At 31.3% G+C, this 11,719-nt stretch overlaps 2 protein-coding genes across 3 annotated transcripts; both read right to left on the bottom strand.

Moving 5' to 3' along the window:
• Nucleotides 1-700: 700 nt before the first annotated feature.
• On the bottom strand, nucleotides 701-2,122 carry LOC145032032 (sm-like protein LSM36B). The gene is made up of 3 exons (XM_078980700.1): nucleotides 1,831-2,122; nucleotides 1,006-1,119; nucleotides 701-907 (listed from the first exon to the last, which is right to left on the bottom strand). The coding sequence occupies exons 1-3, from the start codon at nucleotides 1,955-1,957 to the stop codon at nucleotides 861-863; spliced, it is 288 nt and encodes a 95-aa protein (XP_078836826.1). The 5' UTR covers nucleotides 1,958-2,122; the 3' UTR covers nucleotides 701-860.
• Nucleotides 2,123-6,441: 4,319 nt separating this feature from the next.
• On the bottom strand, nucleotides 6,442-11,518 carry LOC145032031 (histone-lysine N-methyltransferase CLF-like). 2 transcript variants are annotated; one of them, XM_078980697.1, is made up of 17 exons: nucleotides 11,168-11,507; nucleotides 10,256-10,357; nucleotides 9,865-10,163; nucleotides 9,629-9,790; nucleotides 9,449-9,533; nucleotides 9,168-9,299; nucleotides 9,033-9,080; nucleotides 8,880-8,951; nucleotides 8,525-8,769; nucleotides 8,261-8,420; nucleotides 7,960-8,168; nucleotides 7,635-7,766; nucleotides 7,433-7,523; nucleotides 7,297-7,344; nucleotides 7,084-7,212; nucleotides 6,910-6,987; nucleotides 6,442-6,773 (listed from the first exon to the last, which is right to left on the bottom strand). In XM_078980697.1, exons 1-17 carry the CDS (start codon nucleotides 11,243-11,245, stop codon nucleotides 6,582-6,584), a joined length of 2,262 nt encoding a protein of 753 aa, XP_078836823.1. In that variant the 5' UTR covers nucleotides 11,246-11,507; the 3' UTR covers nucleotides 6,442-6,581. The 2 variants fall into 2 exon arrangements, 1 of the variants encoding a protein (XP_078836823.1); XR_013677064.1 differs by lacking the exons at nucleotides 6,442-6,773; nucleotides 6,910-6,987 and having other exon boundaries at nucleotides 7,198-7,212; nucleotides 7,297-7,360; nucleotides 11,168-11,518.
• Between the last annotated feature and the right edge of the window lie 201 nt (nucleotides 11,519-11,719).

Raw genomic sequence — 11,719 nt, 5'->3', positions numbered from 1 at the left:
TAAGTGCAAAACAAACAGCTTCTAAGTTTATTAGTGAAATTAATATTTATTTATTACTATATTTATTGCAATTATTATATTAAAATATTATATATAATTTAATAAAATAGAAAAATTCATATGTTGAAAAAAAAATTCAAATAATCACAAAATAATATTTGACAAATTGAATAAGAATATAACAAATAGCAAAAAAAAAAAAAAAACACTTCAGAAAGAATACGGTGTAAATAAATAGGTTATAACCAAATTTAGCTTAACACCTTTATAGTTTATATATCATTTTTGGTTCCTAGTCTTTAATGTTTATTGTATTTTACTTTTTGAATAGATATATCATAAATATAATAATTACTTTTTATAATACTATGTTATATATTAAATTGATATTAATTAATCATAATATATAAAAATGTGTTTTAAATATAGTTTTTAATTTAACAAATTTTATTTTAATAAAATAACACAATTCAAAATAATAATATACAAATATATAATTTAGTTATAAAAGTACGTCACTCATTTAGAAATCCTTAAAAAGTCCTCGATTTCTTTCTTTGAATGTCATTGGAAGAAAGAGTTTGGAGTTAAAACCAATTAATTGTGGCCAACTATTAAGGTATGGACCGATATATTTATTATAAAAAAAATAAATAAATAAATAAAAAGAGTCATGCCCAAATACCTTACGCCCATTCCACAACTTAACATACTTTTGTTCATTCATATTTCAGAATAATAATAAGAGAAAATCTGGTTTGAGTTTTTTCCTAAGAAGCAATTGTTGGATATTACATTCAAATATTTTTCACCAAACTTTGTCCACATTAACAATAATAATAAAAGTTGTAGCAATTGGACTAGGCACCTTCTGCAAGGGTTCTCTTGGATGTACTGATATAAAGAACTGCAATGCATTAAAAATAAAAAATAAAATAATAAAAACATGAGTCATAATGTCATATGGTGAAATGTGAAATTCATTTATGATGAAGTTTAAGTTACCATTGTTTCCTCGAATAAAGGCATCACCATATTTGTTCTTAAGTTGTCCATTAACATATTCTTCAGTTTGCTCCATTGCTATGTTCATGTATCCATCCAAACATGCCAAGATACCTGTGCACATTCATTCATTTCCTTCATTAATCAACTTATTATCATCATACGATTTTCAATTACTTTTTTATTGTTATTAAAGTTTCAACTTATTATTCCATTCTTATACAACTCACAACTACTTAGGGCGATTTATTGGAAATCCCATAATTTCTTAGAAAAATTGATTGAATGGCATATACCATGTAATGAAAATCAACCAAATGTAAGGGATGACATTCCTTGAGGAATGGTTCATTCTATTCCAATCTGGGAACTAAACACATTTTTCTTATTCCATCTTAATAGTCCAAATTCGTAGTTTCTTTTTTTCTTATTCCATCTGGGAACTTAACACATTTTTAGGAAACAATACCACAGATTGAGAAAAAGATTGATAAACACATGCTAAGAACAGTCGATTAATCACATCATTGTTTCTTATTACACTCCAGTCAACAATTAGTTGCTAACCTAAGTGGTGGCGGATCAAGCCTAGGAAGCTGATTATGCAGCTGCAACTAATCAAAATACTAGGGGTTCCTTAACACCTAAGCATAAGTTTAAATGTTTAAGTGGCCTTAAACAGGGATTTGTGCAAAAGGAGGAATCTTCATTTTGGGGTTCAACATCACAATTTCGGAAAACACTATCAGATTCGAGCATAAACATTAAACAGCAGCACGAAAGGACACAAATAATTGACGAATAAGAATAAAGGATAAGACGAACCACGATAATCGACGCCAGAATTTAATTTGACGACAACAGGTCTACCCCGAATGGATTTGAGAAAATCGGCTGGGGTTTTGGTTGTTGATGACCCTTTCTCTCCGGCTACGGCTCCTGCTCCACTCATGATTGTATTGATCGACTCTGTGCGACTTGGAATCAATGGAGTTCCGGTAGACGAGAAAAAGCCGAGGGTGCGATTAATGGCCGAACAGTGAGCAGATTTTTAGGGTTTTGAAGAGAAAGCGAGTGATGGAAGGGGTGCAGAAGGAAACGGTGTGCTTTACGAAGGGTGTTTGGGATTATTTATTTTAAAAGATTAACATAGAAAAAAAATGCGAAAATGATCCTATAATTGTAAAAATAATAATAAATAAAAAAATAAAAAAATAAAAAAATAAAAAACACTATGGTTTTAATCTAAAAATATAAGGTGTATTGGTGGTGCAGTTTTGAATATTTTGTATGATCTTTTGTCTTTAGGAAGGTCAAACTGGCTCGGGGCGATCTTATTTGAGTTGGCGGTATTGGTGGTACTGCCAAGGGAGATCATAACGAGCGAAAATCAGTTTCACAGTTTAATGATCAGGCGGTTTGTAGATTTTTTTGCCTAATGTCTTCTTCCACCTTCGACTGGTCACGAGTCACAATAATTATTATTTTTTTAATTTATATATATAAAGGTTAAGGGATATAAGCTTAGGTATCCAAAGTTAATGTAATATCTCATTTTGTTTGATATATTCATTATAATATTATTAAACTTCCAGCTCTAACTTAATTTACTTTCAAGATTTTTGAAATTTCATTATTATATTCATCTTACATCACATTTTTTTACTGAATACCTACTAACTATATATATTATAATTGAAAATGAAAATTATATAAGATGACGATAAATGTGAAATTTATAAAAATGTTATAAATAAATAAAGTTAAAAGTTGAATTATAAGAACATTAGACAATTACAATGTCTATATGATACAAGAAAACGTAGTATAGTGAATTCGGATACCTAATCTAATATACCCTTAAAGGTATATTCAATTCTCTCTCTCTCTCTCACTCTCTCTCTCTCTCTCTCACACACACACACACACACATATATATATATAAATATATATATATATATATATATATATATATATATATATATATATATATATATATATATATATCTTTACTACTTATAAAAGAAATCTAACTATTTCTATAAATAGATTGAATATAATAATATTATTTTTTAAGACGTCCAAACTATTAAGCTTGAAGTACAACCCATTTATAATATAATAATATTAAAACTTTAACCTTATCCTTTATCCCCTAAAAATCTCGTATCAAATTAATAGAAAAATTCATTTGCAAATTGAACCCGTCAATCTCAACACTTCAGCCATTTGAAGCGGTCAATGTCAACAATTTATAGAGGATCTTTTTTCTTACATTGGTAACAAGCCATCTCATAATATTTATCTTCGTAATCCCTTCAAAGTAAGAAATATACGTACACTCTCTCGAAGAACCTTAAACAGTAACCAAGACAGTATAACCACCACCACCACAGCCGCTCTGCCTCCTTCCGCCTTCAACCAACCACTATCACGACTACCGTCATTCCTCTCACCCACGGCATGAACTTTCTTTTGGAACATAACATTTTTCTTTAAAAAAATGTCAACAATTTATAGAGGATCTTTTTTCTCACATTGGTAACAAGCCATCTCATAATATTTATCTTCGTAATCCCTTCAAAGTAAGAAATATACGTACACTCTCTCGAAGAACCTTAAACAGTAACCAAGACAGTATAACCACCACCACCACAGCCGCTCTGCCTCCTTCCGCCTTCAACCAACCACTATCACGACTACCGCCATTCCTCTCATCCACGGCATGAACTTTCTTTTGGAACATAACATTTTTCTTTAAAAAAATATCGTTGAAAGAAGCTATTTGTCCCCGCTGCTGTGCGCGGGTAACGGCTAGTATATATATATATATATATATATATATATATATATATATATATATATATATATATATATATATATATATATATATATATATATATACCTCCTTATTTTATTTCTATTTCATTCTATCTCTATTCCATTCTATTTACTCTCATTTCCAACATTTTTCAAATCCATTTGTTTTCTCTAGTTTCTCTAGAAAATGTATTCAAACATTCGAAAAATAGTAATGGAAAATTGTGCAAACGATTCATCTTCATCTAATGATGAAACTAACAACACTAATTCATTTGTTGTATTATCTCGTTATACACAACTTCTGTTTTAGAATAATGTTGGTTCAAACAAAATTGATATGAGAAGGTCAATCAATAAAGATTGTATAAAAGCAGAACAACTACTAATCAGATATTACTTTATTGGTGATTCAAGCTTTCAGAACGAGCAATTCCGTCGAAGGTTCCATTGCTAGATCATTAGTTAACTGTTAAAATCTCAAATGGATACAACTCTAGGGTTTATTCTTATATGATTCAAATCAGCTCTATCATTATCCAAGGATGCTCAAAATCGTCCATACCTAGGCTTCTTGAAGCTTTTGGAATATTCCAATTAATCCTTGTGATTAATTAATATTCAACATTTTTTAATTAAGTAAATCCTTTTAATTAATTTACCAAAATAATTTCTAATAAATTTATTAATTCCTTAATAAAGTAACACATAATTAAACTCATTTCCTTATGCTATTTAGGCCATAAGATCAACCCAAAGGACTCTATTATTATTATAAATATTATCAAAACAATTAATGTGATTTGACACCATTTCCAACCGATGTAAATGTCAATACGAGGTTGGAGGTTACACGATGAAAAGAGATTGTGGTGATGATGTTTCTTGATATGGAAAGAAATCGTGATTTGTAGTTCCACCACTTTCATGTCGCATCATTACCAAAAATAGCATTCTTAATTTCTCTTGTCACCACTCGATAGAAACTATCAAGCTGTTATATTTTAAATGATGATATTTTACGTTTATCCATCTCAATTGAGTTTGATAATCGACTATTATTGGAATGGATGTAGCAAGAAGGTTCTTAACTTGCCATACTCCACAGCTACATCTTCATGAAAGAGTAATACCATTTAGTACTATACATAACAGTGTGAGTGTGGCAAGTTAAGGGCCTTACAAGTGTACAAAATGTTCATAATCATATCATGTTTAGTTATTATGAAGTTTGCTAGAATAAAAGCATCTTGGCACATAACATTTACCATGTGATGTAACATTGAGAATAAAGAAAGATTTTGATCTAAACGTCCTTCAAGCCTCAACGATGAAAAAATACAAGAGTTTGGAATTAACTATTTAGTTATTTATATTTTTATCTTATTAAATTTATTTAAATAATAATTTAGATAAATATCATATTTTAAACAGGGGCGGATTTAGGGGGTCCAGGGTGGCACCAGCAACCTCTGACTTTTCCAGCTGCAGTGTAAAATTTTCAAAATTTTTATTTTTTCTACTATCATGCTTTCATATGCAACCTCTTCTATAAAATCTTGCTTCCGTCTCTGATTTTAAAAGTTTATAAAGAACATAGATTATATTTGAAACGTAGATCTATAAAAGATGTACGATAATCGAGTGATAAAAATAAAGTTTTATAATGATTATAAATGTTTGAAAACAATTATTTGGGTGAATCTTATATTTTGAAAGTTTATGAAAGGTAATATAATATTTAGAAATTAAGTTGGGTAAATATGATATTTTGATGTTTAAGAAGAAAATATACAAAATAAAAAAGATAGATTTTTCATTTATTATATATCAAGATTATAAAATTCGTTAGGTGGCAATCAATCGGTCGATTGTTGTCAGTCGGACTAATCGGTATAAGCGATAATTAATCGGAGACCTTAAAGTATAAATAAATCTATTAATAAAACAAATATAGCTAATATCCTAATAAAATAAGTAAAAAAATATACAAAAAAAGTATTATTTTATTGTTTTACCCACAGCTTTAACCAATTTTTAAATGTCTAGACTGACTTTCTAGACTAATTTTTTAGCACTAGACCGATTTTTGATCAAGATTACCACAAATCCTACTAGATGAATGGTCTCTAAATCATCTAGACGATGATCAATCAGCTGCCTAGATATGTTTTACGACACGGCTATATATACTCTCCCTCCCTTCCGAAAGAGGAGGGAGGGGTGAGGCCATTTCATTTTTTCAGAACAAATATATTAAAAAGTTATATAAGAAATAGAGGACTCAAAGTAAAAAAGAAAAAAGAGATTGATGAAGCGGGGGATGCAATTCTTAGATAACCACAACCATTTTGTAATCGAGTCTATTTCAAATCCTAATATAACTAAGTACAATAAAGATTTAAAATCACTCCAATTCCAAATATTACAAGTAAAACAAACCCAAACGCACATTACAACTTCAATTTGGTCTAAAAAGATTATTGATTTTGTTGTTGGAAAGAAAAAAAATGACTCAATATTCAATTAATGACCAAATGTTACTATAAAATTGTATGTAAAACTAGAAGTTGATTTCTAAAGAGTAAAGACCAAAAGACCAGTGAAATCGTATGCTTTAACGAACCCAACACTATTTATTAACTTATAAACCATATATTCACATTTTGCCATCATTATTATATTAATATATAATTTTCCAAAACAAAAACCGCTATATTTGTTATAAACATAGTAACAAGAAAACCATATGGAACTCAAGCGCGCTTCTTGGCCCGACCACTCGAACTAGCCATATCTTCTCTCTTCGGACCAGACTCCCCGGGCTTCTTTGCCCAGGCTGGAGTCTGGTCCGGAGCATAATGATAGTCATAGAACACCTCTTCCCCGGCCCATATTTTTTCCTTAGCAAATATACCCACCCTATGATCTCCACCCACCATAATTACCTAAAAAGACCAAAAAGATCAAATTACATTTTTGGTCCTCAATTTTGTCCAAATTTTGCAATTTTGGTCCCTATAGGCACCAAAACTTAAATTTTTGGACAAACTTGAGGACCAAAAATGTAACTTATTTATATACCTTTGCGTAACAATTTGGATTTGGAGAATGATTGGCAAACTTCAATTTGTCACCCTTACGGAAAGCATCAAGAACATACTACATACACGATATAATTTTTTTATTTTGTTAAAAGAATAATTAATACATAAAGCAGTTTAAAAAAAAAAAAACAAATAATGTATCTTATCTTACTTGATCATTAAGGTTGAAGAGAAACGAAGAATTTTCACGATCATATATTTTTCCACGTTTGTCAGCTTCATGATGTGAGATCAATTCTCCCGTGTATTCACCCAAATATTCATGTTTAGCTACACTATTCTGTAAGTGGAAATAAAAAACGAATAATTTCATATGGAGAAAAGAATAACAACGAGAGAAGGATAATACGGTAATTTCACCTACCCTTAAGAAAGCCCCCCAGCCCGACACGTCAGATCTTCCTAGCAAAACCTGTGTCGCATCAAAACTTTAATTCTTTTAATTTTCACTAAACCACTTGAAGTAAACCGTAAAAGTGAAGACAAATTTACGGTTTTACCCTTTGTTGTTGTTTGAGGAGAAGCTTCATGTTCCTGCATTCGTAGTTATCACCCTTTTGACCAGGGGTTCCAAGACTTCCATCACCACAGCTACAAATTCAATTACTTTACTTTTTACTTTTTACTTTTTACCCATGCCATAATATTTATTTACATATAAATAGCAACATATTTAATTTTTGGGCTAATTATCTCTCTCACCTAATCCAACAATGTCGACATACATCTGGATCACATTCTCTATTAGCAGCAAAACACGGGCACTGACGACTTCTACATTGGTTTTTCGCACAATGGCATCCCCGAAAACGATTTTTGCAGGTTTTCGGGCAACTAATAAAAATAAAAATAAAAATCGTTAAACAAACCAAGAAAAATAAACAAGAGAGTATTATACATTTTTGGTCCAAAAATTGTTAAACCTAAAATAAGGACCAAAACTGCAAGAAAAAACTTATCTGGACCAAAATTGAAAAAATCAACTATATCCAGGGACCAAAAGTGTAACTTTATAAGATGGGCTTACCCGCAGTATTTTTCACAAGTGGTCTCATTTGCAAGGCAAGAACAGTTGTCGCCACATGTCGATTGACACCCACATGGATTATACTGCCGACATGGCAAATCTTGTTTATCTGAAATACGTTTCCTCATTGAATGGGTCCCACCTGACTTCCACGTGTACTTGAAACGCCGGATTCTACCTCTTCTACGTAACAATCTTGATCTTTTTATCTGTGTCAATTGTCAAACCCTAGTGAATAATTAATTAATTAAACTGAAAACACAAATTGAAAAATAAAAAACTAAAGATAGGTTTTACTGACCATATTATTATTATTATTACTTTCAACCTTGCAGCTGTCACTTTGAGAATTTGTGATATTGTTCACTTGAGAAGATAAGTTATTGTTGTAACATTTGAGGACATTAAAAACCTCTGTACATGTCTTTAAACCACACAAAAGATTCCTAGCTATCAGACAGCTGTAATAATAACAGATCATGAATTACAAAATCAGAGAATGAGAAAATATATATTTTTTGATGGAAATAATGAGAGCAGATTACTATTATTATTATTATATTACCTGTTTCTACCGAAAATCTCCAGACCCTTTTCGAAAAGAGATTTTTCAATAGTTCGCCAGTATTTATAATCTTTATGTGAATTAGATGGAAAATCTGTATCTTTTGAGCCATGATTGGGGGTACTTTTGGTATTTCTTTGAAGAGTTACATGTTGTCTAATGTTATATGGTGATGAGAGTTTATTTGTGTGTTGAGTATCGAGCTCCATAGGAGATGTTGCTGGATTGACCTCTATGTTTTGGACCTAAAGACAAGAGTAGAATAACTGAATAAATGTTTTTTGGTGAAATGGTGAATTAAAAATATATATATATACATGTGTAAGTTTAAAAAATGGGGAGAAATAACAATTACCTTGAGATAACAATGTGGGCCACATGGGACATTTTCATCATCTTTAGTGTTCCATGTATAGTTCTTTTCAGCCTAGTTAGAATATTTGAAGTTAAGATAATTAGTCATGAGATTCATGTGAATATGTCTGAATAAACAAAGGTTTTAACTTACAGGAAATATAAGCTCCTGTGAACATCCATGTAATTTACAGTCAAATATCTGTTGATACAAAGATAAATGAATCACATGTTACAAAAACTATAACACCAAAACCAACAACATAAATCAAATCATAACAAAACTTACAAGGCATCTGCGACAAAATAGGTTGTCTAATGAATCCTGAGCTGCTTCAAGATCTTTATCAAGAAATGAATTCAAATTGAAGTCTGTATCCTCGTATTTATTCTCTCTACTAACAAGAGCTTCATATCTTGTCTGTTATAAGATATTTGATGATATTTCACTATCTTAAAGATTCAAAAATCAAATGGAAATAAAAAACAAAATAGAAGAGAAGAGAAAAGAAGATATAAAGAGGAAAAAAAAAATCAGGGGTAAGAATGTCATTTCCAGTAAGTGCTTGCCTTCACTTCGCAGGGTTTTCTAGACAAACGTTGAGCCAGTAAATCCAAGACAGTGTCAGATGATCCAAGTTGTTCGATAGTCATTCTGGAAAATGAAAAATTAAATCATGTGAAAGTTGAAAAAAATAAGAATATGTAGCAAGTGAAACACAAAAACACATAAATTTGAAATATACAAACCGGATGATGTTATCTTCAGATTCAACAAACTCTTTCTTGTCCTCTTCATCATCAACAACTTCTTCCTCACTGTCACTGCAGATTAAAGCTTCACCTCCATTTCTGTCATAATAAATTCTCCTTCTACCCACTACAGATTGATCTTCTGTCATTCTTCTATTTCTGCATTTGTGTTCAATAAATTAAATACAATAAGTCAATAAGCAATATTCACTTAGAATATTTCTGCAACACACCTATCCATGAAAACCCATGTGGTATATGGAGGAAGTTTCTCCATTTCTGGAAGATTGATGGGCCTAACAGAATTCTTGACTGGAATCCCGGATCCAAGGAGAACAACAGAAACATGTTCATCTTCTTCAGAGCTGATGTCAACACCATCTTGCATATCGATTGCATCTTTCTGTCTCTTTTCCAATAAATTGATGATGTTGTCTCCATTTATAATCCTAAGGTTTCTTCTTTCTACAGACAACCTGTGATGATTCTTGGTAATTTCAGCCAGTTTAATCTGGTTCTCTTTCATTCTTTTCTGCAAGAGTTACAATAAAGAACCATGAGATCAAGTTTGTTACAGAAATAGGAAAGTGTGTTGTGACAGTATAGCTGGTGTAAGACTGTTACCATGATATAAACACAACGATCAGCATCAACTTTCTTCTTCACCGAGTCAATAACCTTTGAAATTTGTGAAAGAGTTGATGTTGCTTCTTGCAGTTTCGCATTCTGTTCAATATAAATACAATTCACTTTACAGTATACAATTTGTGATGCACAACCTTCTTGTTCTTTTTTTCTATTGTTTATGAATATATCATAAGATATGCTGGTTGATAGGAAGGAGAAGGAAATCACTGACTGATTCAAATTCAGTCACCTTAATTGATTCATTCTTAATACTTTACTTACCTTGGCTTAAATTGTTTATATCTGTGTTAAATTATGAATATTAGAGCAATGAATACCCACTTCTATATGGAAACAAGATTAATATAGATGTCTTCAATTTGGTGTTATTTTATTATGTATTAAGATTTCCAAGCTCTCGGATTTCCTAATATTTGCATTACATGCAAGTACATAGAATAGAATTGTGTGTAGACATAGTCAAGTTAGCTTTAACCACAACTAGCTATCTCATCGAACTTGGTCCTCAGTATGTATGGTGGCATCACCCTGAAACACACATGCATTTACCCTACTTAACATATGCATCAAAACTAAGGCGTTCTATCATACTGCACATTAAAATTCTCTAAAACGCCCAATGGAACAGTACCTTATCGAAACCATTAAATCATAAACTAAAATCTGTAATGTGTTTACACTCTTATTAGCAATCCTCCAAGGTACAAACTCACGTATCAATCATACCAACACTACGAATGAAACGGATAGAAACTTACCGATCAATGCATAAACAGCCAAATAGACATGAAAACATACTATTTTCTTAAACTTTTTAACAAGCCGATTACGCATTTCGATATTTTAATAAACAAAAACTTAGAACGAGTTAATCAACCAACTTTATACCGTGGAATCATCTGGAGACACCGGTCTGCCGATAGCGGTGGAAAGGAGAAGATGGACCTTTGGTGACGGCAGTTCCATTGGCAATGTCTGATAGACGGAGAGGAGCTCCAATCTGCAACGAATTGCAGAAAGGGTGTCGAATTCATTCAAATGCGGAAGAGAATGAAGATAAATCGGTGCCTGGGGATTAAAACCCTAGGTTGAGAATTGGGCGCAGTGCTGCTCTGGGCCTCTGGCTTACGAAAATTTATACGAGAGATTGTCAACGGCCAAGTGTGTTTGCTTGCGTGGATTTCAGCGTGAGTTGTATTTAGAAAAGGTAAAAAGTGACGCGACAACGACACGTGGATCTTATGACGTACCTTTCCTGTAGCCACTTTCAAAGCTCATTTTCTAAAAAATAGTCAATTATCTTATAGATATTCACATGCCTACACTTATCTGTTGGTATCATAGTATTTGCTAGTATTTTATTATATTGTAGCATAATAGCATTCTTAGCAATGTTGGGTTTTTTTTAGTTTAACATGTCTAATATAAAACGTAGGAGTG

This window comes from Lactuca saligna, chromosome 2, assembly GCF_052625555.1.
Source record: "Lactuca saligna cultivar CGN05327 chromosome 2, ASM5262555v1, whole genome shotgun sequence".
In the NCBI taxonomy this organism is placed as follows: domain Eukaryota; kingdom Viridiplantae; phylum Streptophyta; class Magnoliopsida; order Asterales; family Asteraceae; genus Lactuca; species Lactuca saligna.
Note: the sequence above shows the minus strand (reverse complement) of the source record. Positions and strands in the feature narration are given on the sequence as shown.